Source organism: Panthera uncia (genome assembly GCF_023721935.1).
Source record: "Panthera uncia isolate 11264 chromosome A1 unlocalized genomic scaffold, Puncia_PCG_1.0 HiC_scaffold_17, whole genome shotgun sequence".
In the NCBI taxonomy this organism is placed as follows: domain Eukaryota; kingdom Metazoa; phylum Chordata; class Mammalia; order Carnivora; family Felidae; genus Panthera; species Panthera uncia.
Genome location: NW_026057577.1, coordinates 86,810,898 through 86,838,385, shown reverse-complemented (window position 1 = coordinate 86,838,385; position 27,488 = coordinate 86,810,898). Strand labels below are relative to the sequence as shown.

At 36.5% G+C, this 27,488-nt stretch overlaps 1 protein-coding gene across 4 annotated transcripts in view; it reads right to left on the bottom strand.

The window, feature by feature from the left end:
• APC (APC regulator of WNT signaling pathway) overlaps positions 1 to 27,488 on the bottom strand; it is a 149,224-nt gene that overhangs the window by 33,776 nt on the left and 87,960 nt on the right. For all 4 annotated transcript variants that reach the window (XM_049647722.1, XM_049647724.1, XM_049647723.1 and 1 more), the window contains 3 exons: positions 25,968 to 26,076; positions 22,625 to 22,738; positions 7,022 to 7,105 (listed from right to left, as the gene is read on the bottom strand). In XM_049647722.1, the coding sequence (XP_049503679.1) occupies positions 7,022 to 7,105; positions 22,625 to 22,738; positions 25,968 to 26,076 (307 nt within the window). The remainder of the gene's footprint in view (positions 1 to 7,021; positions 7,106 to 22,624; positions 22,739 to 25,967; positions 26,077 to 27,488) is intronic.

The window sequence follows — 27,488 nt, the reverse complement described above, 5'->3', positions numbered from 1 at the left end:
AGGGAAGTACTGTTAGAACTGAGACCTAAAAAATAAACAGGAATTCTGGGAAAAGGGACAGGGTTAGAGGAAGGTTTTAGATAAAAAGATCACGGACCTAGAGTAGGAGGGGGCATGGTTTGTTCTAGTACATCAAAAAATCATGTGCAGAGAACAGAACAAAAAAAAGGTAAAAACAATAAATCTTACTTTGTTGAATTTTAGTATAATTCTCATACGTCACTCCTGCCCTCACATAACCAATACTAGATTATTAATGGAAAAAGTTAATATAAATTGATCTTTTAAGGTAAAATTTTAATTTTAAATTTAAATGGCCTAAGTAGATAGGAAACATAGAGACCAGTTTGGAGGCTAATATATCAATGTAAGTGAGATGATGGTACCTGACACTAGGCAAGCAGTGGTAAAGATAAAAGAAGTAGAGACAGAGAGGTAAATCTGAAGAACTTGATATGATTGGATATGGCGTAAAGGAAGAGATGTGGTGTCAAGAATAATTCCTTTGTTCCTTAGCTTACACAACTGAATAATAATGGTGTCATGTGCAGAGAAGGTAATAGTAAGGGCGTGAGGGGTTTTTGGAGGGGGTAGAGGCATGGTAAGAAGGACTTAGGAGAAGATCATTAATTATGTTTTGGATATATTGGATTTAAAGTATCTTTGAGACATCTTAGTGGAGATTCAGAGTAGGCAGACAGATTTAGGAGTCTGGAACTCAGGGCTAGAAAATGAATTTGAGAGCCAACAGTGTATAGAAGGTAAGTGAAGCTCTAAGCATTAATGAGATGGTCTAAGGGAGAGCTAATACAGACAAAAGAGAAGATTTAAGGAATGCCTATAATTAACGTCCAGATAAAAGAACATGAGCCTATAAAAGCCAAAGAGGTGGGAAAACACCAAAAAACCATTGTCATAGATGCCAAGAGAAGAATATTTCAAGAAACAGGAAGTGTTAAATCATGTAGAAAATGTCAAGATTAAGATTGAAAATACCAATTTAATTAATAATACAGAAGTCGCTGATGATCCATTTGGGAGTAGAGACTAGATTGGTGTATTTTAAGAGTGGATGGTGGGAAGAAAATACAGACTTGGAGTCTAGAAACACCTTTAGAGTGGGGAAGTGGGAAAAGACAATGAGAGAGAGAAGGGGACAGATGAAGGAAGACAGCTGCAGGGAGAGGCAGAATTGAGGAAGGTTCATTTTATATTATGAAGACTTGAGTCTTGACTTGAGGATGTTTAAATGTCAATGCAAAGGTACCACTGAAGAAGAAGATAAATGTGAGAAAAGAAATAAGAGTAAGAAGTCCCTGAAAAGGCAGGAGTTGAAAATCCAAAGCACAAGAAGGAAGGTAGAATGCTTCCTAATAGGAAGGGCAGGCAGTTCTGATTTCTCTAGGAAGGAGGAGGTGGAATTATTAAAGGGAGGGAGATAAGTCATTTCCAAGAGAAGAATGGAGATCCACAGAAACACAGTAGTCCTGAAGGATTACCAGGCCCATTTGATGATGGTGAGGATGATGAATATGATAAAGTTAAAAAAAAGTCTAATGTTTACTATGCACTAATCACTTGGCATCTATTGATTCATTTAATCCTCATACCAGCTCTGTGACATAGGTATTATTATTATCCCCACTATACAGATAAAGAAACTGAGAAACGTCTGGCTTTAGGTCACATACTTAGTAAATGGCAGAGTCAGAGTGGGGATCACAAGTCTGACTCTGGGGCCTAAACTAATATTTAACACTTACTATCTTTATTTTCTTTCCTTTTTCTTCTTTCCTTATTTGTTATTTACTTCCCTTTATTCTTTTACTGATCCTAGGCTACAGGCCTGCCTGCACTCTTTATCACTGTCCAAAGATACTGCTAACACTGAAGGTAAAGAAACTATTGCTGATTCTTATGAAAGAATAATCCTGGGGTGCCTGGATGGCTCAGGGGGTTAAGCATCCCCCTCTTAGTTTCGGCTTAGGTCATGGTCTCACAGTTCGTGGGTTTGAGTCCCACATCAGGCTCCATGATGACATTGTAGAGACTGCTTGGGATTCTCTCTCTCTCCCTCTTCCTCTGCCCTTGCCCCGCTTGTGCTCACTCTCTCTCAAAATAAACAAACTTAAAAAAAAAAAAAAAAAAAGAACAATCTAACTAGAGATCTCATTTCCAGCATTGCTGGACAACTTCCTCAAAGTTGTCTACCCTAAGGGCTGAAAAAATTAAAAAAAAAATTGTTGAGGTATTTATATACCACAACATACACCCATTTTAGACAATTTTTCTGTAAGCTTACCAAGCATCACCATAATCCAGCTTTAGAACATTCTCACCATTCTAATAAGATTCCTTGTGCTCACTTACAGCCAATCCTCATTCCCATTCATGTCTCTGGCTTACCCACTTTCTGTCTTTATAAATTTGCCTTTTCTAGACATTTTTTATAAATGAAATATATGGGCTTACATGTCTGGTTATTTTACTCAGTATAATGTTTTTGATGTTGATCCATGTTATAGTATATATCACCAATTTACTCCTTTTTACAGCCAAACAGTACTCCATTGTAAGGATATACACATTGTGTTTATTTATTCACCAGTTGATATACATTTGCACTGTTTCTACTCTGGGGCTATTATGAATAATACTGCTATAAACATTCAAGTTAAAGTCTTTGTGTGGCCACATGTTTTCACTTTCTTGGACGGGTATACCTAGAAGTGGAATTGCTGGGTCACATGGTGACTTTATGTTTAATATTTTAAGCAACTGCCAAACTGTTTTCAAGTGGTTATACTATTTTACATTCTCAACAGCAATGTATGATGGCTTGTATTTATCCACATCCTTGCCAATGTTTATTACCGTCTTTATGATTATAGCCAACCTAATGGGGTAAGGTGGGATATCACTCTAGTTTTCATCTGCACTTCCCTAATGACTAATGATGATAAGTTTATTTTCATGTTTATCAGCCATTCCTGTATATTTTCTGGTGAAATGTCTATTCAAATCTTTTGCCCATTTTAAAATTGAGCTATCTCCCTATTAATGAGTTGTAAAAGTACTTTGCATAGGATTTTAATAAATATTTCTCCCTGGCTATCTAGAGATTTTACAACCATGCTAAAATTCTCACAGCTCCTATCTTTTTGATCTCCCCAAATGTATTTGCTTGTCAGTAAATAACCCAACTGAAAAGATAAACAAGAAAGTGGTAGCACTGGCTGTCTCACATATCTTTTTGTAACTTTTGAGATTTGAACCATGTGCAATAATTACATCACTTGAATTATGTACAGCATTTAAACCCTAAATCAGAGTTGTCAGCAGGTAGGACAAAGACAGTGCTGTAAGAAATATGCTTCATTGTAGAGAAATTATTTGACAGAAATCTTCTCTTTCCCTGTATACACGGAATATGAACGAATTTATGAGTGTCCAAACCCTGGTTTTCTCCATTTTCCAGGTTCTCCCACTTATCTATATTAGCAAAACAACGACAATGGAATAAAAAAACTTCAAAAAGCAAAATTAAAAAAAAGATTTTGGTTCTTTCTTAAATGTGAGATGGCACCTTCCTTTAATGTACATTCACTGAACTAGTAGACTAAATGTAACCACTGTAGGCTATGACTGACATAATCATTTTCATAACAAAAGAAAGCAAGAGAGACTGGATCACAATGGTAGACAGTTGGACCCAAATCCAATGATATGAATAAAAAGTTTTGAACAAATCCAAACAACATGAACAAGTCCCCAACCTGCAATAAACTTATACTAATGCTGAAAAATAAGGATTGCAATTAACAAATGACAATTTTTTAGGGCTTTCCAGAAGCCAGAAAGTTGGAAATTTTGGAAATACAGGGAGGGAATATGCTATAGTGGGAAAATGATAACAAAAAGCTAGTGTAGTAATATTAATAGCAAACAACGAAATTTAAGGTGAAGAGCATTAAATGTAATAAGGAGAGCTATTTCATACAAATAAAAAATTCAATCAACTAAAAAAACAAATGTGAATATTGATTTCAAAATATAAAAGAACTTGTTAGATGCAGACAAACAGTAATAATCAGAATATAAAAAGACGGAAGAAAAAAAATGTAACTAAAGAAGTGAGAAACTTGGCAGTGGAAACTCAAAGCAGAAAATGTCAGAAGAGAAAATATAAAATGCAGTGTTGCTCAATGAAAACAAAAGGCTGCCTCTTTAAAAATAATTTTAAAAATAGAGTGTAATAAGTTTAATCAAGGAAAAAAAAAAGATAAACTACACCGTAAAGTCAAAGAGGTTATAATGACCAGAATACTACCATGTAACAACACTAGTGAAACTGAAAAAGGAGCAGAGACACCATTTTTTTTTCTAGTCTTTAAGAGTCAACACTGCAAAATGGACAACTTATTCCTTATATTATACATATATTATTTGGTTTTCATTGGCTTAGGACAGCCAAGTTAAAACTGCTTTTAGGAGTAGGACTTAATTGTACTTGTACTTAAACTGCCTACTTAGCAAACACGTTTCTACATATTTCAAATTCGGATGTACTGCAGCCAAAGTTCCTATGATACTAAGAGTCAGGCATAAAGAAACAGGTCACTAGAAGATTGGAACTTTGGGTCAGACAAGTCTCCAGGGAGGAGGAAGAGGGGGACTGGAAATTGAGGTCAATCATATAGTCACCTATGTAATCAAGCATGTCTACATAATGAAACCCCAATAAAACTGTGGACACTGAAGCTCAGTGGAGCCTCCCGGCTGATGAACATACTGATGTGTGGGGGAATGATGTATCCAGACTCTATGAGAGCACGGAAGCTCTGCATTCTTTATCCTTCACTTTCCCCACATCTTGCCCTGTAAGTCTCCTCATTCGGCTGTTCCTGATCTGAATCCTCTAAAATAAAACTGTAATTGTATGTGTAGTATTTCCAATGAGTTCTGAGTCATTCCAGTGAATTACTGAACCTAGGCAGGTGTGGGAAGCCCCAATTTTGTAGCCAGTTGGGCAGAAGTATGGGTAGCTTGGCATGTGAAGTGGGGTTATTTTTGTGAAGGACTCTACCATTAACCTGTATGTGTTAGGTTAACTCTAGGTAGTTACTGTCAGAAGTGAATTGTACTGGAACATCCCCACTTAGGGTAGAATTTACAGCAAGGTGGGCAAAGTAAAGTGCAGTTTGCTTGGGGATGCCTGACACTTGCAATTGGTGTCTGAAGTGATGGTAGTCTTGGGAATGACTTTACCCTTAAATATGGGGTCTACACTCTGGGTAGTTTCAGAACTGAGTAGAATTATAGGACACCCAGTATGTCAGGAAACAGGTATTAGAACATAGCTGGAAATAATTTTCTTTCAGAAGTTTTAAGAAGTTGGTATTCTACGTCCCAGCTTCTAGTGTTGCTGTTTATGTATCTAAAGACATTTATATTTTTGTTTGTATGTGTGAAGTTGTTTTCCTTTCTCCAGAATGTTTTAGGACTTTCTTTTTATTTCTAGTGAGATGAAATGGCACCATGATGTGCCTGCTGTGGGATTATTTTCATCTGTGGTGTTAGATATTGGAGAGACCATTTTATTTGGAAAACTATGCCCCCCAGTTCTGGGATATTTTAATTTACTTCTGTGATCATTTGCTCCCTCTAGCTCCTCCATTCTCTTTCTGGAACTCCTCTTTATTTGAATATTGAACCCTCCAGGAATGATTCTCTGATTTTCTCATCTTTTCTGTTTTTCATCTCATATCTTTCTGTTCTATTTTCCGGAAAATTTATCTTCTACTCTGAGTTTTCATTTCTGCTACCACAATTTTAATTCCTAAGAACTCTTTCCTGAATTCTTTGAATATTCCTTTTGTGTACCATGGTTTCTTTGCACTATGGATACATTATCATTTATCTGAGAATATTAATGTTCGTTTTATGTTTTAAAGTGTTCTTCTTTCTGCATAGTCCATCCCTACTTCAGAATGGGCTACCTATGAAAAGGTTAAGTGAAGCTCTATACATGAGGGATAAAGACTGGCAACTACAGCTATTTTTCTGGGTGGTCCAGCTGGGTCGTTTTATTGGGGAATCCTCCAATGTCAGTACATTTAGGTCTGTTTTCTTGGGTTAATCACATTTCTTAAAGAAGTTGCTTCTAGCACCTTGTCTGTATTATAAGCCTGGATTCAGTGAGGGTTTCAGCATTCAGTAGGTAAATTTTCACTCAATTCAGTTTTTAGCATGTAATTTCAGTTACACTGGGCTTACCCCTATCTGAAGATCTTTTCTTCTTTCTAGAATAAGTCCTTCATCTTTTGCTGGGATTAGAAAGAACTCACCCAGCTACTGAGAGTTGAAGACAGGCTCTAGAGGTGCCACCTGCTTCTTAACCATTTTCAACCATCCTCTCACTAAAATTTTAGTCACTTTTTTTAATCTTCACATCCAGAGGTAACTGTTTTGGAACTCCACAGTATAAAATGAGTTGCTTCATGACTTTCTATTGCTGACTTAGGGGTTAATTCACTGCCATATGCTAAAACAGTGCATTTATTTACCTGCTTTTCAGTTCCCCAAATTTTATGATGTTACCTCCCTTGTCTCTGCCTTTTTAATTTCATCCTTTTAGTGTCATTTTAATGAGGATTGTGGAGCAAGCATAAATAACTTTGTATGATGAATTTTAATCATGAATTACATACAAGTTATAGCTTATTTACTAGTTGATAATAGCCAAATTAAGTTAGTTATCTGATTATATGTAATTTGATAACTGAAGTAAGGTATCTGTATTTATGGCTCGATAAATTTTAATTGCATAGGAGTTATTAAAAGATCAACATAGTCAAGGTTTTTGATAATTCATTTAATTTCATGAAAAAAACTTATGAAGTGTCTCCATTCTCTAGAAGAACATCTATATTTCAATGTCACATTAATTATACATATTTTCTTTTCTTAGAATAATTACCTATTTTTGTATCTGTAAATGAAAAAGAAACAATTTACCAACCTCTGCTTCTGTGGCTTGGGACTGTAAAAGCTGTCGTATACGAAGTATGTCCTTCTCTATTTGTTGAATTCTGGTTACTCTTCGCTAAAATAAAAAAGTGACCAAATTAGATCTAATTTTATTAAAAACATTAGTGTAAATAGTCATACTATGGCTATCATTTAGTAGCTCAGGGATATGCTACATCATTCTTCCATAAGAAGTTAGATAATGTGTACATAGTCACACACTGATGACATATGGGGCAGTTCAATTTTTTAATACATCTAACTTTACATGATAGATTTATTTAGGAAAATTGTACACATAAAGTCATGTATCAAATTGCATGGCACATGTGGTATAAAAATTCATATTTAAGTCATTCTCAAAAAACAGTCCAAAGACAAAATTACACCTGAGTTTGATCTTTATATTTATCCAGATGCTAGTATAATGTAACAGATTTCAAGAAAGCATGGTGTATGTGTTAAGGGAAAGAACATCTGATTTGTTTTTATAAATATTAGGGTTTAAACAGTAGGACTAACCTTTCCCAGAGTTATTCCTATTATAAGTCAGATGTACCTTTCAGATATAGTTTTCCCAAATACCCTCTGCAGCTAAACATTATTTTTATTCCCAACACTAGGATCACAATGTTAGAAGCTTTGTGCTTCCCCATTATCTTAAGACCAGTAAATGAACACAAAGAATTTACTATAGATCAAACGACATGGAATTGAAACAATGTGGGAAAAGTGCTTTTTAAAAAAGCTAAATTTTGCTTTAATTTTTATGAACACAAGTGGAAGCGAGAAAAACCAAATCACTTGTATATGAAAACCTTGCAAAGTGAAATGATTTTTAATTACCTTCATGACAACAAACACATAGGTTTTAGAAAAAAGTACTGCCCAGCACCCGCTTGGCTGTGCTGAGCTGCAGCCTGACCCACTGAAGAAACTGCTGCCGTTGCCATCTCAAACCAGCCAGCCCCACCAAAGGCTGGCCAGCGAGCCCATCCCTTTTTTCCGACTTACAGCAGGTCTCCAGGATAGCTGCTTATGCCCACAGTGCACCTTCTCAGATCTGAGTGGACGCAAAAGAGTTGCTGATTGCACGGTCTGGGATCCCATGAGGAGAGGGATCCTTGGACAGCTCTTCATCTCCTCTCTTCACCCGTCTCCACTCTGCCTCTCCTGGCCCCCAGACTCACTGTGGCTCACACAGTATCCTAACCTGCTACTAATCACAGGGAAGAGTGTGGAGAAGAGTGAGGGTAGAAGTGAGGGTGGAAGTGAGGCTGGAGCAAGGGAGGGTAGAACCATTTGGGATTGGCATTCGAAGCCCTGGCCAGGGCTGGGGTGAGGGTCAAAAGATTAGGGCCTAGTATGTCTTCACTGTCACTGGGAAGGTGGAGGTACCACCGTGAGGGTGATCCCTAGGGGCCTATGGGAGTCCCCTTCCCATTCTTTCTCTTGGCATCACTCCTGTCCCCCTCTCCCTGACTTGGTGCTCACATGTACCTCACTAGGGATTGCGACCAGGGTCTGGATGAGCTTGAGTTTGAATGAACTGAGTTTGTATTTCTAGCACCCTGGGTTTTTACATGTTCAGGCTTTTGTTTTGGTTTGTCACCCTTGATAAGGAAAGTGTATTAAAAAAAAAAAAGAAAGAAACAAGTACTATCAATGTTGTATCATCTTCTGAAATAATTCTATAGTGACATCCTAATATTGAGGCATGAAAAATTACGGGTAATTATTTTAATGGGCGAAAAATGTGTTAGAAGCTAGATGGAGTCATTTCTAAACTTTTTTTTGTGTGTGTGTGCCCTATCAGTAAAAGATTCCTGAGCATGCATATCCCAACAGATAAATAATAAAAGTACTAAAATAGCTTTAGCTATCTATACTATAAAACTTACACTGATCTATTTAGTTTTATTTAAATACAGTATCCTTATGATTTTACTACACAGTAAAAACATTTATTGCCGCTATTATTTAATGTTATGATAAATAACCACAGAAAAACTCAAAATTGTGCTCACCAAACAAAAAAACCCTCCCAAAACCAAATCCTTCCTTCCCTCCCTCTCCTCCTTTCCCTCATAAAACTATAAGTATGCTCATACTCTATTGTAATTGTGAAAACAGTGAACTTAAGGTAAATAAATTTCTCTAACAAACCCTTCCTTATCTAATTTATATCATGAAAACATGGTGAAGGAAGGAAAAATGCCTATATTCTCAGTAGCTCTCTAAAGATACCGCAGATATCAGTGGTTACCTCTACAACCATATGATAAACAATTTCTGGCTTTACATGAAAACAACAAAACTATACACAATCAGCTTCAGAATACTGGTTTTCCTCTTTATGTAACAAGCTCCCTGCCACCAATAAAATATTTTTTAAAAATTTTCATTAAGTTTTTAATTTTAGTCCCAGTAAACATACAGTGCTACATTAATTTCAGGTATAAAGTGATTCAACAATTCTACATACTGTTCAGTGCTCATCATGTTAAGTACAGTCCTTAATCCCAGTCATCTATTTCACCTGTCTCCCTGCCCACCTCCCCTCTGGTAACCATCAGTTTGTTCTCTATAGTTAAGAGTCTGTTTCTTGGTTTGCTTCTCTATTTCTGCCCCCCACTTCATTAATTTGTTTTTCAAATTCCACATATGAGTGAAATCATATGGTATCTGTCTTTCCCTGACTTAGCATATTCTAGCTCCATCCATGTCATTACAAATGGAAAGATTTCATTCTTTTTTATGGTTGAATAATATTCCACTGCATATACACACCACTCTTCCTTATCCATTCATCAGTCAATGGACACTTGATCTGTCTCCATAATTTGACTATTATAAATAATGCCACAACAAACACAGGGGTGCAGAGATCCTTTTGAATTAATGGTTTTGTATTCTTTGGGTAAATACTCAGTAGTGCAATTATTGGATTATATGGTAGTTCTATTTTTAACTTTTTGAGGAACCTTCATACTGTCTTCGACAGTGGCTGCACCAGTTTGCATTCCCAACAGCAGGGCATGAGTACTCCTTTTTCTCCACATCCTCACCAACAGTCCAGAGTCAGACGCTTAACTGATGGAGCCACTCAGGTGCCCCTTCTGTTCATTTTTTCATTGGATTTATTGTTTGGCTTTGGATGTTGAGTTGTATAAGTTCTTTATATATTTGGATACTAACCCTTTCTCATATGTCATTTGCAAATAATATTTTCCCATTTAGTCAGTTGTCTTCGTTTGTTGATTGTTTCCTTCACTATTAAGAAGCTTTTTATTTTGATGTGGTCCTAAGTGTACTTTTGCTTTTGGTTTCCTTGCCTCAGGGGACCTACCTAGAAAAAGTTGCTATGGTTGATGACAGAGAAATTACTGCCTGCATTCCTTTCTAGGATTTTTATGGTTTCAGGTCTCACGTATAGGTCTTTCATCCATTTTGATTTTATTTTTGTGGATGGTGTAAGAAAGTGGTCCCGTTTCATTCTTTTGTATGTTGTTGTCCAGTTTTCCCAACACTATTTGTTGAACAGACTGTCTTTTGTCTGTTGCATATTCTTTCCTGCTTTGTTGAAGATTAATTCACCATGTAACTGTGGATTCATTTCGGGCTTTTCTATTCTGTTCCACTGATCTATGTAGTTATTTTTGTGCCAGCACCATACTATTTTGATTACTACATCTTTGTAATATAACTTGGAAGTCAAAATTGTGATGCCTCCAGCTTTGCTCTTTTTCAAGATTGTTTTGGCTATTTGTGTTCTTCTGTGGTTCCATACAAATTTTAGGATTATGTGTTCTAGTTCTGTAAACAATGCTATTGATATTTGGACAGGAATTGCGTCAAATCTGTAGATTGCTTTGGTATGGATATTTTAACAACATTTGTTCTTCCAACCCATGAGCGTGGAATGTCTTTCTATTTTTGTGACATCTTTCATTTCTTTCATCAGTGTTTTATAGTTTTCAGAGTACAGGTCTTTCACCTCCATGGTTAAGTTTATTCCTAGATATTTTATTATTTTTGGTGCAGTTATAAATGGGATTGTTTTATTTCTCTTTCTGTGGTTTATTATTAGTGTATAAAAATGCTATGGATTTCTATACAGTGATTTTGTATCCTGGGACATTACTGCATTCCTTTATCAATTCTAGTAGGTTTTTTTTGGTGGAGCCTTTAGGGTTTTCAATATAGTATCACGTCATATGCAAATAGTGAAAGTTTTACTTCTTTCTTACCAATCCGGATGCCTTTTATTATTCCTTTTTCTTGTCTGAATGCTGTGGCTAGGACTTCCAGTATTATGTTGAATACAAGTGAGAGTGGACATCCATGTCTTGTTCTTGACTTTAAGGGAAAATCTCTCAGTTTTTCCCCAATGAGGATGATGTTAGCTCTGGGTTTTTCACATATGGTCTTTGTTATGTTGAAGTATGTTCCCTCTAAATCTACTTTGTGGAGGGTTTTTATCATGAATGGATGTTTTATTATGTCAAATGCTTTTTCTGTGTCTACTGAAATGATCACATGTCTTTAATCCTTTCTCTTATTGATGCAATGTATCATGTTGATTGACTTGTGAATATTGAGGAATCCTTGCATCCTGGAAATAAATCCCACTTGGTGGTGAATTTTTTTTTTTTAATGTATTGTTGGATCTGGTTTGCTAATATTATGTGAGGAATTCTGCATCTATGTTCATCAGAGATATTGGCCTGTAGTTTTTTTTTCTAGTGTCTTTGTTTTTTTGGAGCAAGGTAATGCATGTCTTGTAGAATGAATTTAGAAGTTTTCCTTCCTTTTCTATTTTTTTGGAGTAGTTTGAGAAGAACAGGTATTAACTCTTCTTTAAATGCTTGGTAGAATTCTGCAGTGAAGCCATCTGGTCTGGGCTTTTGTTTGCTGGCAATCTTTTTGATTTTATTTCTGGTAATTGGTCTTTTCCAATTTTCCATTTTTTCCTATTCAATTTTGGAAAGTTACAGGTTTCTAGGAATTTATACATTTCTTCTAAGTTGCCCAATTTTTTGGCATATGATTTTTCAAAATATTCCCATATAATCCTTTGTATTTTTGGTCAGTTATTTCTCCTCTTTCATTTCTGATTTTGAGACCTCTCTCTCTCTCTTTTTGATGAGTCTGGCTAACGGCTTATCAATTTTGTTGATCTTTTCAAGGAACCAGCTTCTGCTTTCGTTGACCTATTCTACTATTTTTTTTTAAGCTTCTACTTCATTTATTTCTGCTCTAATCTTTATTATTTATTTCTTTGGATTTTTTTTTATGTTGTTGTTCTTCTTTTTAGCTCCTTTAGGTGTAATGTTAGGTTGTTTACTTGAGATCTGTTGTCCTTCCTGACGTAGGCCTGTATTGCTATAAAGTTCCCTTTTAGAATAGAATTCAAAAATTTTGGGGACCACCGTGTTTTCATTTTCATTTGTCTCCATGTATTTTCCGATTTCCTCTTTGACTTCTTGGTTGACTTCATTCATTACTTAGTAGCATGTTATTTAGCTTCCGGGTATTTGTTGTATTTCCAGATTTTTTCTTGTGGTTTATTTCTAATTTCACAGTGTTGTGGTCACAAAAGATGCATGGATTGCCTTTGATCTTTCTGAATTTGTTGAGACTTGTTTTGTGGCCTAATATGTGATCTATTCTGGAAAATGTTCCATGTGCCCTTGAAAAAAATGTATATTTTGCTGTTTTAAGATGCAATATTTTGCATGTATCTGTTAAATCCACCTGGTCCAGTGTGTCATTCAAAGCCACTGTTTCATTTTGATTTTGTTTGGATGATCTTAAGTGGGGTGTTAAAGTCCTCTACCATTATTGTATTACTCTCTATTATTTCCTCATGTTTGTTACTAACTGCTTTAAATATTTGGGTGTTCCCATGTTGGATACATAAATATTTACAACTGTTAGATCTCCTTGCATTGTCCCCTTAATGATCATATGGTGTCCTTCTTTGGCTCTTGTTATAGTCTTTGTTTAAAAGTCTATTTTGTCAGATATAAATATTGCTACCTTGGCTTTCTTTTCACACCCATACGCATGATAAATGCTTTTCCATCCCTTCACTTTCAATCTGCATGTGCCTTTAGGTCTGAAATGAGTCTCTTGTAGGCAGCATATAGAGTCTTGTTTTATTTACTCATTCCATCACCTTATGTCTTTTGATTGGAGTGGTTAGTTCATTTACATTCAAAGTAATTATTGATAGTATATATTTATTGCCATTTTGTTACTTCTTTTATGGTTGTTTTTGTAGTTTTTCCCCATTTGTTTCTTCTCTTGCTCTTTTTTCTCAAGATTAGTTGGCTTTCTTTAGTGATATAGTTGGATTCCTCTATTTCTTGCATATTTATTACTTGTTTTTGATTTGTAGTTACCATTCAGCTTGTATGTAACATCTTCTGTTTGGGAAGACCTTTATCTCTCCTTCTATTCTAAATGACAGACTTGCTGGATAAAGGATTCTCGGCTGCATATTTTTTCTGTTCATCACATTGAAGATCTCGTGCCAATCCTTTCTGGCCTGCCAAGTTTCAAAAGAGAGATCAGTCCCGAGCCTTATAGGTCTCCCTTTATAAGTCAGGGCACGTTTATCCCTTGCTGCTTTCAGAATTTTCTCTTTATCCTTGTATTTTGCCAGTTTCACTATGATATGTTGTGCAGAAGATCGATTCAAGTTACGTCTGAAGGGAGTTCTCTGTGCCTCTTGGATTTCAATGCCTTTTTCCTTCCCCAGTTCAGGGAAGTTCTCAGCTATTATTTCTTCAAGTACACTTTCAGCACCTTTCCCTCTCTCTTCCTCCTCTGGGATACCAATTATGCGTATATTATTTCTTTTTAGTGTATCACTTAGTTCTCTAATTTTCCCCTCATACTCCTGGATTTTTTTATCTTTTTCTCAGCTTCCTCTTTTTCCATAACTTTATCTCTTAGTTCACCTATTCTCTCCTCTGCCTCTTCAATCCGAGCCGTCGTCATTTCCATTTTATTTTGCATTTCGTTTAAAGCGTTTTTCAGCTCCTCCTGACTGTTCCTTAGTCCCTTGATCTCTGTAGCAAGAACTTCTCTGCTGTCCTCTATACTGTTTTCAAGCCCAGCGATTAACTTTATGACTATTACTCTAAATTCACTTTCTGTTATATTATTTAAATCCTTTTTGATCAGTTCATTGGCTGTTGTTATTTCCTGGAGATTCTTTTGAGGGGAATTCTTCCGTTTGGTCATTTTGGATAGTCCCTGGAGTGGTGGGGACCTGCAGGGCACTTCCCCTGTGCCTGGTGTATAACTGGAGTTGGTGGGCGGAGCCGGTCAGCCCTGATGTCTGCCCCCAGCCCACCGCTGGGGCCACAGTCAGACTGGTGTCTTCCCCTCTCCTAGGGGTGGGGTTCACTGTGGGGTGGCGTGGCCCGTCTGAGCTACTTGCACACTGCCAGGCTTGTGGTGCTGGGGATCTGGCATATTAGCTGGGGTGGGTAGGCAAGGTGCACGGGGGCAGGAGGGGCAGGCTTAGCTCGCTTCTCCTTAGGTGATCCACTTCAGGAGGGGCCCTGTGGCAGTGGGAGGGAGTCAGACCCGCTGCCGGGGGGTTGGCTCCGCAGAAGCACAGCGTTGGGTGTTTGTGCAGAGCAAGCAAGTTCCCTGGCAGGAACTGGTTCCCTTTGGGATTTTGGCTGGGGGATGGGCGAGGGAGATGGCGCTGGCGAGCGCCTTTGTACCCCAACAAACTGAGCTCTGTCGTCCGGGGGCTCAGCAACTCTCCCTCCCTTTGTCCTCCAGCCTTCCCGCTCTCCGAGCAGAGCTGTTAACTTATAACCTTCCAGATGTTAAGTCCCGCTTGCTGTCCGAACACACTCCGTCTGGCCCCTCCGCTTTTGCAAGCCAGACCCGGGGGCTCAGCTTGGCCGGCAGGCTGCCCCTCTGCCCCGGCTCCCTCCCACCAGTCCGTGCAGCACGCACCGCCTCTCCGCCCTTCCTACCCTCTTCCGTGGGCCTCTCATCTGCGCTTGGCTCCGGAGACTCCATACTGCTAGTCTTCTGGTGGTTTTCTGGGTTAGTTAGGCAGGTGTAGGTGGAATCTAAGTGATCAGCAGGATGCGCGGTGAGCCCAGCATCCTCCTAAGCCGCCATCTTCCCTCCTTCTGTAACATCTTCTGTATACAGCAGTCTATATTAGGATGATGGTCACTTAAGTTTGAACCCACTCCTTTCCTTTCTTCATTTTAGGTAGATGGTATCATACTTCACATGCTTTCATTTAGTGAGTCCCTTGACTGATTTTTATAGATATACTTATTTCTTTACTACTTCTGTGCTTCCTACTTTCCTTACTCTTGCTTATGGTCTTTCCTTTCCACTTGAAGAGTCTCCTTTAACTTTTCTTGTAGGGCTTGTTTAGTGGTCATGAATTCCTTTTTGTTTGGGAAACTCTTTATTTCTCCTATTCTGAATGATAGCCTTGCTAGCTACCTGAATGATAGCCTCTTTATCACTACCTTTTGCCATCTTAATTACTATGTGTCTTGGTGTAGACCTTCTTGGACTGATTTTGTTGGGGAATCTCTATGCCTCCTGGATTTGGATTTCTGTTTCCTTCCCCAGATTCAGTAAGTTTTCAGTTATTATTTCTTCAAATAAATTTTTTTGCCTCCTTTTCTCCTTATGGGATCCCTATAATGAGAATATTATTATTTTTGATGATGTTGCTGAGTTCCCTAAGCTTATTCTCATTTTGCATAATATTTTTTTTCTCTCATGTGCTCAGCTTGGTCACTTCCCATTACTCTGTCCTCCAAGTTGCTTATCTGTTCTTGTGCTTCTACTACTTATTCCCTCTAGTGTATTTTTAACTTCATTTATTGTGTTCTCTGATTGGGTCTTTCATATCTCATTAAGGGTCTCACTGATGTCCCCCACTCTTTTCTCAAGTCTAGTGAGTGTATTAATGATTGGTTCTTCGAATTCTCAGGCATATTGCATATCTCCGTTTTACTTAGGTCTCTTGTTGTGATTTTGTCCTTTTGTTTCATTTTGGACATAGTCCTCGGTCTCATTTTGTCCTACTCTCTATGTCTGCTTCTGTATGTTAGGAAAGACAGCTACATCTTCTGCATTTGAAAGTAATGGCCTTATGAAGAAGAGGTCCAGTAGTGCCCTGCTGTGCAGTGTCCCTAATTCACCAGAACCTGATGCTTCAGGGGTGTCTCCTATGTGTGATGCATGTGCTCTGCTGTTGCAGCTGAGATGCTTTTCTCGTCCAGTGCAGTCATCTGCAATGGCTGTCTTTGTCTTGTTGTGGGCAGAATCTGGTTCCTGTGGTATTAGTGGACTAGTCTGGGTATGCCTTAGGCTTGGGTTGAGTCAGACCAGATGTGTGCTAGAGATACAGTAGCACCAAACTGCTGGGTGTTTTCCCTGTGTTGTCCTGAGAAGGTTCTGTTGGTGGGCAGGACCTGTAGTCAGAGCACTTGTCTGCCTCCGGTCCACTTCTGGGGCCTCCTTTGACAGGTATGTGTGGTTATCTTCCCCTTTTTCCAGGGTAGGAGTCACTTTGGAGTGGTGCTTGCCACCACAGGAACTGCCTGCACACTGCCAAGTCCGTGGCATTGCCTTGCATGGGCTGTTGCCAAGACAGTATTGGAGAGGGCAGATCTCCTAAAGCACAGAGTTGGGGGGCAGTGCCCAGAGTGAAGCTGCCTGAGGGGCTCCATAGATGCAAAGCCCAGGAGTGGGGGGGTCCACCAGTAAAATCTTAAATTAAAAATTTTAATATTTAGAAGATGATAGTAGGAGATTGTAACTAGTATCTCTCTTGATTTCTGTATTGTCAATATGTCAGTAAATCTTGAAGTCAGTCTATGTCTTGATATCCACCAAGATAAAGGATTCCCTTCCTTCCTTCCTTCCTTCCTTCCTTCCTTCCTTCCTTCCTAATTTTATTTATTTTGAGGGAGAAAGAGAGAGCAGGAACAGAGGACGGGCAGAATGAGAGGGGGAGAGAGAGATAATTCCAAGCAGGCTCTGTGTTATCAGTGCAGAGCCCAATAGGCGGTTCAAACTCACAAACTGTGAGATCATGACCTGAGCTGAGATCAAGCGTCAGATGTTTAACTGAGCCACCCAAGTGACCCATGAAGTAGGGGATTTCTAGTAATACAACCCCTGTGCTTCTGTTTCTGAAAATGAAAATGGAAGAAGCCACTAGTATTTCTTTCTTTTTTTGTATGATACCCTCGAATATTTATGAAATTATGCTTACTAACAAGTACTTAACAATTCAAGGGAAGGTAGTTAGTATGACTTTTGAAAAACTGATTCTAAAAAATTATAACAGTAATAGAGTTCAAAACAGATTCAGGATAATTCTCAACAAATGAGTAATAGCAGGTAAATTCCTTAACTTGAGAAAGGGTAACTATCAAAAACTTTTGAGTACACAGTATCACTGCTTCTTATTCAAAGACGTACTAGAGTTCTTATGCAATATAAAGAGAAAAAAAACTGCAAAGGACACACAAAATTATCATTATTTTGCAAACAATGTGACAGTTCATATGGAAAATGCAAGAAAAATGTAAGAAAGTCTTAAACTACTGAGACAATTTAATGAAAGAGTTCAAGAAGGTTGCTGGATAATTAAATTCCAGTCATAACAGTAACAAAAACTACATAATATCTAGGAATAAATTTTAAAAATGTATAAAATTTTTATAGAGAACACTACAAAACTTTATAACAAAAATAACACCTAAATGAATGGAGATATAAAATTAATAACACCTAATACATACTGCTTAGTGTTTAGCATGTGCCAGACTTTAAGTGCTCTTACATGTATTAACTCATTTAATTCTCACATTTCAGTTTTGCATTATACTTTATCAATGAGAAAACCGAGGCAGAGAATTTACCCAAAATCAGTGCAGGTAGGTAGCAGGTCTGGGATTAGAACCCAGGAGGTCTGGCTCCAGAGTCCATCCTTTGAACCAAGAACCAATCTTTGTATTGTAAAGATATGAATTCTCCTCAAATTAATTCATAAATTCAATGTGACTATAATAAAAAATGCACTAGGCATTTTTTCTTTGAATTAGACAACAAGCTGATACGAAATTTCGATGGAAGTGTAGTAAGACAGAATATAACCACATTTTTACAAAAATAGGACAACTCACTCTACCAGGTACCAAGATTTATAAAACTACAGCAAATAAAACAAATGTGGTATGAGTGCAGGCACAGAGAAATTAAAATAGATCAGTGGAACAGAATCTAGAAATATCCAGCAAATACAAACTTACCACATGCCAGAGATGGAATTCATTAGCAATCAATGGGGAACAGTGGAATATCAAATAAATAGGTAATTTTGTTAAAAACATAAATATGCATGTATGTATATGTATCTGTATATATATTATATATAACTGATCATATAATATTAATAAAAACCAACATTATTTAATATGTAAGTTATATATTGAATAATTACACACACATACATATAAAATCATATATACTTGTATTTATGTAAAATTAGATCCCAACCTCTAAAACATACATGATTATATTCTGGAGATGAATTAAAGACCTAATTGCAAAAATAAAACATTAGAACTATTAGAAATAATATGAAAGTAACTTTATGACTCCAGGATAGGAAAAGATGTACAAATAATTCACAGAAAGCACAAATATGGCAATATATAATTAATTAGCTCTATAACAAAAACTAAGTTTTGTTATCACAAATCTAAAACAGGTAATGGATTTTGCAGGGAGGAGATGTGGTGTATATTATCTGTAATAGATTGGTATCAAGAGGATATTAATACATCTCTCAAATATTTAAGAGTAAGACATTTAACATAATGGAAAATGCGAAAAAGATGAACAAGTAGCAGAAAGAAAGTCCACAGTCTAATAAATATATGAAAAGATATTCAACTTCAGTAGTATTCAAGAAAATATAAATTAAATAACAAGCTGATGTTTCATTGCCCACTGACTATTATAAAGCATGACTCACAGAGACCTCTACTAGTAGAAATGTAAATTGATAAAATCATTTTGAGTGCAATTTTGCAAACACTAGTTCAAAACACTCATATGTTATGGCCGGCAATATGTTAGCCTGTTGTGAATTAAGCCTGTTAGCCATCTTGTGAATTAAGTTTTACTGAAGCACAGCCATGCCTATTTGCTTACATACTAACATCTATGAGTTGAGAAGCTGTGACAGAGATCATATGGCCCACAAAGAATGAGATATTTTTTTTATGACCCTTTAAGAAAAAGTTTGCTGTTAACCAAGAGAAACTCTTGCACAACTCTTACAAGATATGAATAAGTATGTTTACCAGAGCTGTTTAAACAGTGAAAAATTACAACCTAAATGGCCATCAACCAGGAAACATACAAACTATATTAGCCACACAATTACAAAAAAATTATGGTAAAATGGAAGTGTGAGGAACTTTCAGCCTACCAATCTCCAGTCCCTAGAAGTTAGCTCCATTAACAACTTGATGTACATTTCCCCAGCCTTTGTGTACATGTGTATAGGAGAGTAGGGACCACCACCAGTAGGTGGTAGGCACCCTTAGCTGCCCAAATATGTAGTAAACAAATAAAAAGCAAAATAAATAACCAAACTGTTAACAGAGATAGTTGGAAACTGACAATCTCACAGTCATGAGCAAAAATGGATTTTATTTTGAATTTCCCTAAACTGCTTACCAGTCATTTGTATGTTTTTACTAATCACTTGCATTTTCTTTTCTTTTTTTTTTTTTTAATTTTTTTTTTAAATTTATTTTTGAGACAGAGAGAGACAGAACATGAACGGGGATGGGTCAGAGAGAGAGGGAGACACAAACTCTGAAACAGGCTCCAGGCTCTGAGCTGTCAGCACGGAGCCCGACGTGGGGCTCGAACCCATGGACCGTGAGATCATGACCTGAGCCGAAGTCGGACGCTCAACCGACTGAGCCACCCAGGTGCCCCTGCATTTTCTTTTCAATAAAATGATTATATCCTTTACCCATTAAAAAAAAAAAAAACAGATGTCTTTTTTTTCCTTAGTTTGTAGGAATTCTTGCATTATAGGGATAGTGACTTTTTTCCCTTTTATGTGTTAAAAATATTTTCCCTTAGTTTATCTTCTGCAGAATATTTTAAAATTTTATGAAAAATTACATATGTTGTCCTGTATTTTCTTCCATTAGTTTTAGGTTTATTTTTCACACTAAGATATTCAATCCATTTGTAATTTTTTTCTTTTTTTTAAATTTTATTTATTTTTGAGAGAGACAGAGAGAGAGAGACAGAGTATAAGCAGGGAAGGGACAGAGAGAGAAGACAGAATCCAAAGCAGGCTCCAGACTCCCAAGCTGTCAGCACAGAGTCCGATATGGGGCTTAAACCCACGAGCCGTGAGATCATGACCTCAGCTGAAGTCAGATGCTTAACTGAATGAGCCACCCAGGCACTCCCATTTGTAATTTTTCGTATACAAGGTTTGAATTAGGGATCTAATTTAATTTCTCTTCTCCCAAATAAGTTGCTAGCTGTACCTATGTATTTACTGGGCTATTTACCATTTCCCCCCAAATTTATGTATTTTTATCTTATTTATTTTTTAATTTACATCCAAGTTAGTTAGCATATTGTGCAATGATGATTTTAGGAGTAGATTCCAGTGATTCATCCCCTATGTAGAATACCCAGTGCTCATCCCAACAAGTGTCTTCCTTAATGCCCCTTAGCAATTTAGCCCATCCCCCCACCCACAACCCTTCAAGCAACCCTCAGCTGTTCTCTGTATTTAAGAGTCTTTTTTGTCCCCCTCCTTGTTTTGTATTATTTTTGCTTCCCTTCCCCTATGTTCATCTGTTTTGTATCTTAAATTCCACATGAGTTAAGTGATAGGATATTTGTCTTTCTCTGACTAATTTCATTTAGCATAATACCCTCTAGTTTCATCCATGTAACTGCAAACCCAAAATTTATGTATTTTTAAGGTACCCGATAAATTCTGAATTTTAATACAATGAAACTTATCAGTTTTTTCTTTTACAAATAGTATTCTATATCTTGCTTAAGAAATCCTTTTTTACCCCAATATTAGAAAGATATTCATATATATTTTCTACTGAAAGGCTTATTTTTAAAGTTTTACTTTAAAAAAAAAATTTTTTTTTTAACGTTTATTTATTTTTGAGAGAGAGAGAGAGAGAGAGAGAGAGGCAGAGCATGAACAGGGGAGGAACAGAGATAGGGAGACACAGAATCAGAAGCAAGCTCCAGGCTCTGGGCTGTCAGCACTGAGCCTGACGTAGGGCTCGAACTCACAAACCGTGAGATCATAACCTGAGTCGAAGTTGGACACTTAACTGACTGAGCCACCCAGGAGCCCCTTAAAGTTTTACTTTTGGCATTTAAGATGTTAATTTGAACAGACAGGGGAGGTAGTGAGAGGAAATTAACAAAAGTTATTAAATGCATGTATCATAACATAAGTAATATAGATATATTAGTTGAGCCTCTAGCCTCATTGTGAAAATAACAGGTATGGACTACAAAATGTATCATGGTACTGGGGCTTAAGTATCTCCTTAGTTTACCACCATACTCTAGCATAAAGCAAATATACATTGTGTTTAGGAAACTACCATATAAAAGATAAAAACTACAGTTTGGGGATGTAAAATGTCTTGTATTAGTGATTTTAAAACCATAAACTTCTTGGAATAAAAAATGTATTTATACCATACATATAAATGTAGGCCCTCCCTTTTATTGACTATTCCCTTAAATAAAATCTTTAAAATAATGTTTTCCTCCCAGTTTGTTGTAAAAGTTTTCCTTTTTTTGTTTTTCTTTCTTAATGCCCATACTTGCTTTGAAACAGACAAGGCAAATGGTAAGGCCTTGTCAGGGCTTAAAACATTAGCGAGTAATAAATACACTTGTGTAAATACAAACTGCTAAATTCAATAATGTATGAAAATGCTTGACAAATAGCAAAGCTATTTAATATTCTTTTCTTGACATCAACTGAGGTAGAAATATGGGAATGTTCTCCATCCAACTCATTTCACCTCTCCCTGTGTCCTCTTTCTATATTTCCTTCCTACTTTCTTTAAGTGAGGTCTTCCCTTTTTTTGTGTACAACTTAAAGAGCAGTGAAATATTCTGAATGTCATTACACATACTTAGATTACAAGAAGCAAAAATCTCAAAGGAGATTTTTGAAGAAGAAGTGAAGTTAACTATCAGCTACCAGGTGACCAGCATCTAACACTTTTTCTCTCTTACTATTCCAAGGCACAGCAGAACAGAATCAGGGAAATGAAATACGGTAGAGGCAGAATCACGTGAACATTGGTTATGATGCGCAGCAGCCATAATAAATTATTATTCTGAAACAGTGCCTAAGTGAAGGTAGACTTATAAATATCTTTAATAATAAAATTTAATCAATGTTAACAGAGCTATAATTCATCACATTCTTAATAGCTCTTCTCTAGCCTGTGCTGTTTTATAATTTAATAATAAGTTAAGTTACCTGTGCTCTTTTCTCCATATCCTGGCAAGTACCTAGTTGTTCTTCCATTGCAACTCTGATTTGCCTTGCTTCATATTCCAATTGTCTTCTGGTCATATCTGTTTGTAAGGAAAACTAAAACCACAAATTAAATTGAAATGCTAATATCTCATAAGTTTATCAGTAAAAACAAAAAAGCATATTAATGCCTAAAAAGAAAATGAATATCAAATATGTAAGTTACTACATGTAACAAGATTATTTTGTTCTTCCAGGAGTCCTAAAATTTGATTATAGGTGCTGGGCTCAGTCTGGGTCCCTGATGTGAAATACTGAGTTTAAAACTTTTACTGCCCTGTAGCCACAAATGGCTTTACTTAAATTGTACTGATTCATTTAAAATATATAACTGGTCCAGTTAGGGTAAGCCTATCTTCAGTTCCCATATTATCCTCTGCACTGAGGGGGTACTACTTTAATTACTAAAAACTAGCATATTAATGTGGACAACATAGAAAAATCAAGAAACCATCCATCATCCTTAAGTTTGTATCTCAATTTAAGGATTGTTATAAACATGCAGATTAAACAAAGAAACTCTCCCCATTTGCAAAATGAAGAAAATGGGACAAGGAAAAGCTTTTACACATAATATAGATAATCACATATTGCAAGACAACACAAACTTTTTGGTAATTCAAAAAAGCAAAGCTGAAATAAACAAAAAGAAGTTCTTCATACAGGAGGGTGTTAATTCATTAAAAAATCAATTAACCCTATAGTTAAAATCCCGGGCACTAAGATAACTGCTAGACATACAAAAGGATGAAAAGGACAAGGTAATGAAACTTATAAACACATGCCTGGGTGGCTCAGTCAGTTAAATGTCTGACTCCTGATTTCGGCTCACGTCTGATCTCACGGTTTGTGAGATCAAACGCCATGTCAGGCTATGCACTGACAGCTCAGAGCCTGCTTGGGATTCTCTCTCTGTCCCTCTCCTGCTCATGCTCTCTCTCTCTCTCTCTCAATCTCTCTCTAAGTAAATGAATGTAAAAAACAAACACATACAACAAGTGGTAATAGCTAAAATATGATTAAATAAAATAATAATGGGCCATGAAGGAAATGAGGAAGAGCTATAGATTTTTTTATGCTCTATATGCCTAGCAAAGAGCTGTGTCAGACCTGTGTCTGACTCAGAACGACATTCTGTAGGTCCAAGGATTCCAAACTACTTTGTGAGTTAAGTTAGGGGAACTCTCACCCTTTTCCCTTTCAATAATGCAGATGACACTCTACGGAGAATGTATTTCTAAAGGCATACCCAAGTTATGGGTTGCAACACAGATGAATTAGTCTGTATGTTATTTCTAATTCCCAATGAGCCAGTTCTAACTCCACTTACTTATCCTCCACTTCCCAAAGTGCCCTGCAAAAAATAAAAAGGTAAACATGACAAAGTATGTGGCAATAATGTGGTTTAGATCTGATATCTTAAAAGCAATGTCTAATATCTTGGTATTTGCAAATGAATGTGTTCTTAACTTGCTTCCCAATATAAATGCAAAAACTGTGAAATTAAAAAAAAATTTATGATATACATGCAGTTTACATTTGCTAATGTTGCCAAATGGTCTATAGTGTCTTATATATGCCAATAAATAAATGGGTTATTTAATAAATATGGGGATAATTTATTTGACAACTCATCTTTGTTTCAGATATTAACCAGTTATTCTCTCAAGTTGTCCCATATATCTAAGCACTTTCTTAAACCTGATTACATGTAGACAACTGGACTCTAAATTTTTTTGTTCTAATTACCAAAGTGAATGGAGAGCAATATGCTTAGGTATTTTTTATTTTAGAGTAAAAATCCCACCAAACCTTCCTGAGTTCCTAATCCCTGAATCCAAGAACTTTCCATTAACTGTTCTTTCACTATCTGAGTCTCCTTAACTCCCCAGAAGATGTCAAGGACACTATCAGGAAAAGAGATCCTTTCTCTTCCTCTCAAAATCTTGTATGATTGTTCTAGGAGACAGTGCATTTAAGCTTCTGGTTCCAGCTCCTGCCAGACAATGCCCATGAGGAAACCTGGCTAAGTACATGTTTTGAAAAAAGCATTCCTTCTTCCTTTTTTAAAAATGTTTATTTTTGACAAAGTGAGCGAGTGGGGGAGGGGCAAAAACAGAGGGGGACAGAGGATCCAAAGCAGGCTCTGTACTGACAGCAGAGAGCCTGATGCGGGGCTCAAACTCATGAACCATGAAATCAGGACCTAAGCTGGAGTCAGAGGCTTAACTGACTGAGCCACCCAGGCACCCTGTGTTCCTTCTTTCTACTTTTGCTTTTTCATTTGTTATATTCTCTCAAAAATGTCATTAGAAATTGAAAAAATCAAAGCTAAGAGAGAACAATATATTTTTTTAAAATATTTTCTAACGTTTATTTATTTTTGAGAGAGAGAGAGAGAGAGAGATAGACAGAATGAGTGGGGAAGGAGCAGAGAGAGAGGGAGACACAGAATCCAAAGCAGGCTCCAGTCTCTGAGCTGTCAGCACAGAGCCCAACACGGGGCTTGAACTCATGAACTGTGAGATCATGACCTGAGCTGAAGTCCAAGGCTTAACCCTCTGAGCCACCCAGGCGCCCCAAGGACAATATAATTTTAATTAACCTATTTTTTTTTTTTAAACTGTAAAAAGTATTTATGGATAACAGTAAAATATAATTTTGTTTAAGATTATTAATGTATTCCAGAACATTCTGAAATACTCTTACATGTGTCATCCCATGAATAAATTAGTTGACATGGAGAGCTTGTGTGGGGAAAGAAAAGCTGACAAGATTAAATTCTTTTTCACATAGTTATATTTGCAAACCAAATTTTAGTACTTGTAAAAAGTCCTAAGATCCTTGCCAACAGCTTTTGTCATTTATAATAACTGGAATAGTAGTCAAATTCTTTTCAAAGACACTTTAATTGCAAAAACTATATGGCATGTACTATGGTTAAAAAAAAAATAGATGGTAATAAACAATTCTACAGAGTACGTTTGGTAATTAAACAGACAATAAAAAACCAATTGCCTGGTTGAATCCTGAGTCCTTTAAAATTCAAACTTAATAGATTTTCTTAATTAGGGGCTGAAAACAAATTATTTGCTTGAGCATAATGAAGTTTTATCACCTTTACAAACAAAAATTCATTAACTATTATACATTTGAGTTTAAAGTTAGATAAAACATAGTACAGTTTACAGAAAACTAAAAACGCAGTTATCCTGAATTTTTAATGAGTAACAGGTATTTTTAAAAGATCAAGTTACTAAAGTCTAAAATAAGCTAAGTTACTTACATTTTCAGTTAAAGGAAGACTATCTATTCTTTTAGTGAGATTCTGAAGTTGAGCATAATACCAGTCTTTTTCCTTTTCTTCTTTGTCAAGATCAGCAAGAAGTAATGATCTGTTTTTCAAAAAAAGGGGAAGTTTACAAAATGCTAACAGAATACATAAAAGTAATTCTTATCAGCTGTAATTGTAATGTTCTCTATTTAAACTAAAGTACTATTAATGAAGAAGCAGAAAACTTAGTGATTTTAGATTTTTGAAGGTGGGGCTTAAAATTTTATAATCATTAAAATTTGAGTATTAAAGTTTTTTACTTTTCCACCTAAATAAGATGTTAAACATCCTAACTAGAATGTTCACATTTCAACCAAAGGTTTTCTTCACATTTAGCATAGTCTAAGAATATGATAGTTTACAGAAAAAAGTACACATATAACAAAACTCAAAGTGAATATAAGAATAAAAAGCATAATAGAGTAGTAAAAAAAAGCAATAATTATACAAAAAAACAAACCTAGAGTATAGGAAGCCACTGCACTGGACAGACATGGCTTTCAGCTTCTCAGCAGCCAAAATAATAAGAAATATTTTGTCACTGTGTATTTCTCCAAAGAAGACATACAGATGGCCAACAGACACATGAAACAATGCTCAACATCACTCATCATCAGAGAAATGCAAATCAAAACTACAACGAGATATCACCTCAAACCTATCAAAATGGCTAAAATAAAAAACAAGAAACAACAAGTGTTGGTGAGGGAAAGGAATGCTCATGCACTGTTGGTGGGAATGTAAACGGGTGCAGTCACCCTGGAAAACAGTATGGAGGTTCCTCAAAAAATTAAAAATAGAACTATCCTCCAATCCAGCAATTGCACTACTGGGTATTTACCCAAAGAATATGAAAACACTAATTTGAAAAGATACATGCACCCTGTGTTTAGTGTAGTATTATTTACAATAGCCAAATTATGGAAGCAACTCAAGTGTCCAATGACAGATGAACAGATTAAGAAGAATGGAGAGAAAAAAAAAACCAAAACAATGGAGTACTACGTGGCAATGAGAAAGAATGAAATATGGCCCTTTGTTGCAACATGGATGGAACTGGAGAGTGTGATGCTAAGTGAAATAAGCCATACAGAGAAAGACAGATACCATATGGTTTCACTCTTATGTGGATCTTGAGAAACTTAACAGAAACCCATGGGGGAGGGGAAGAAAAAAAAAAAAGAGGTTAGAGTGGAAGAGAGCCAAAGCATAAGAGACTCTTAAAAACTGTGAACAAACTGAGGGTTGATGGGGGGTGGGAGGGAGGGGAGGGTGGGTGATGGGTATTGAGGAAGGCACATTTGGGATGAGCACTGGGTGTTGTATGGAAACCAATTTAATAATAAACTTTATATTGAAAAAAAAAAAGAGGAATGGAGATGTGTGTGTGTGTGTGTGTGTGTGTGTGTGTGTGTGTGTGTATACACACATATATATACATACATACATACTATGGATTACTCAGCCATAAAA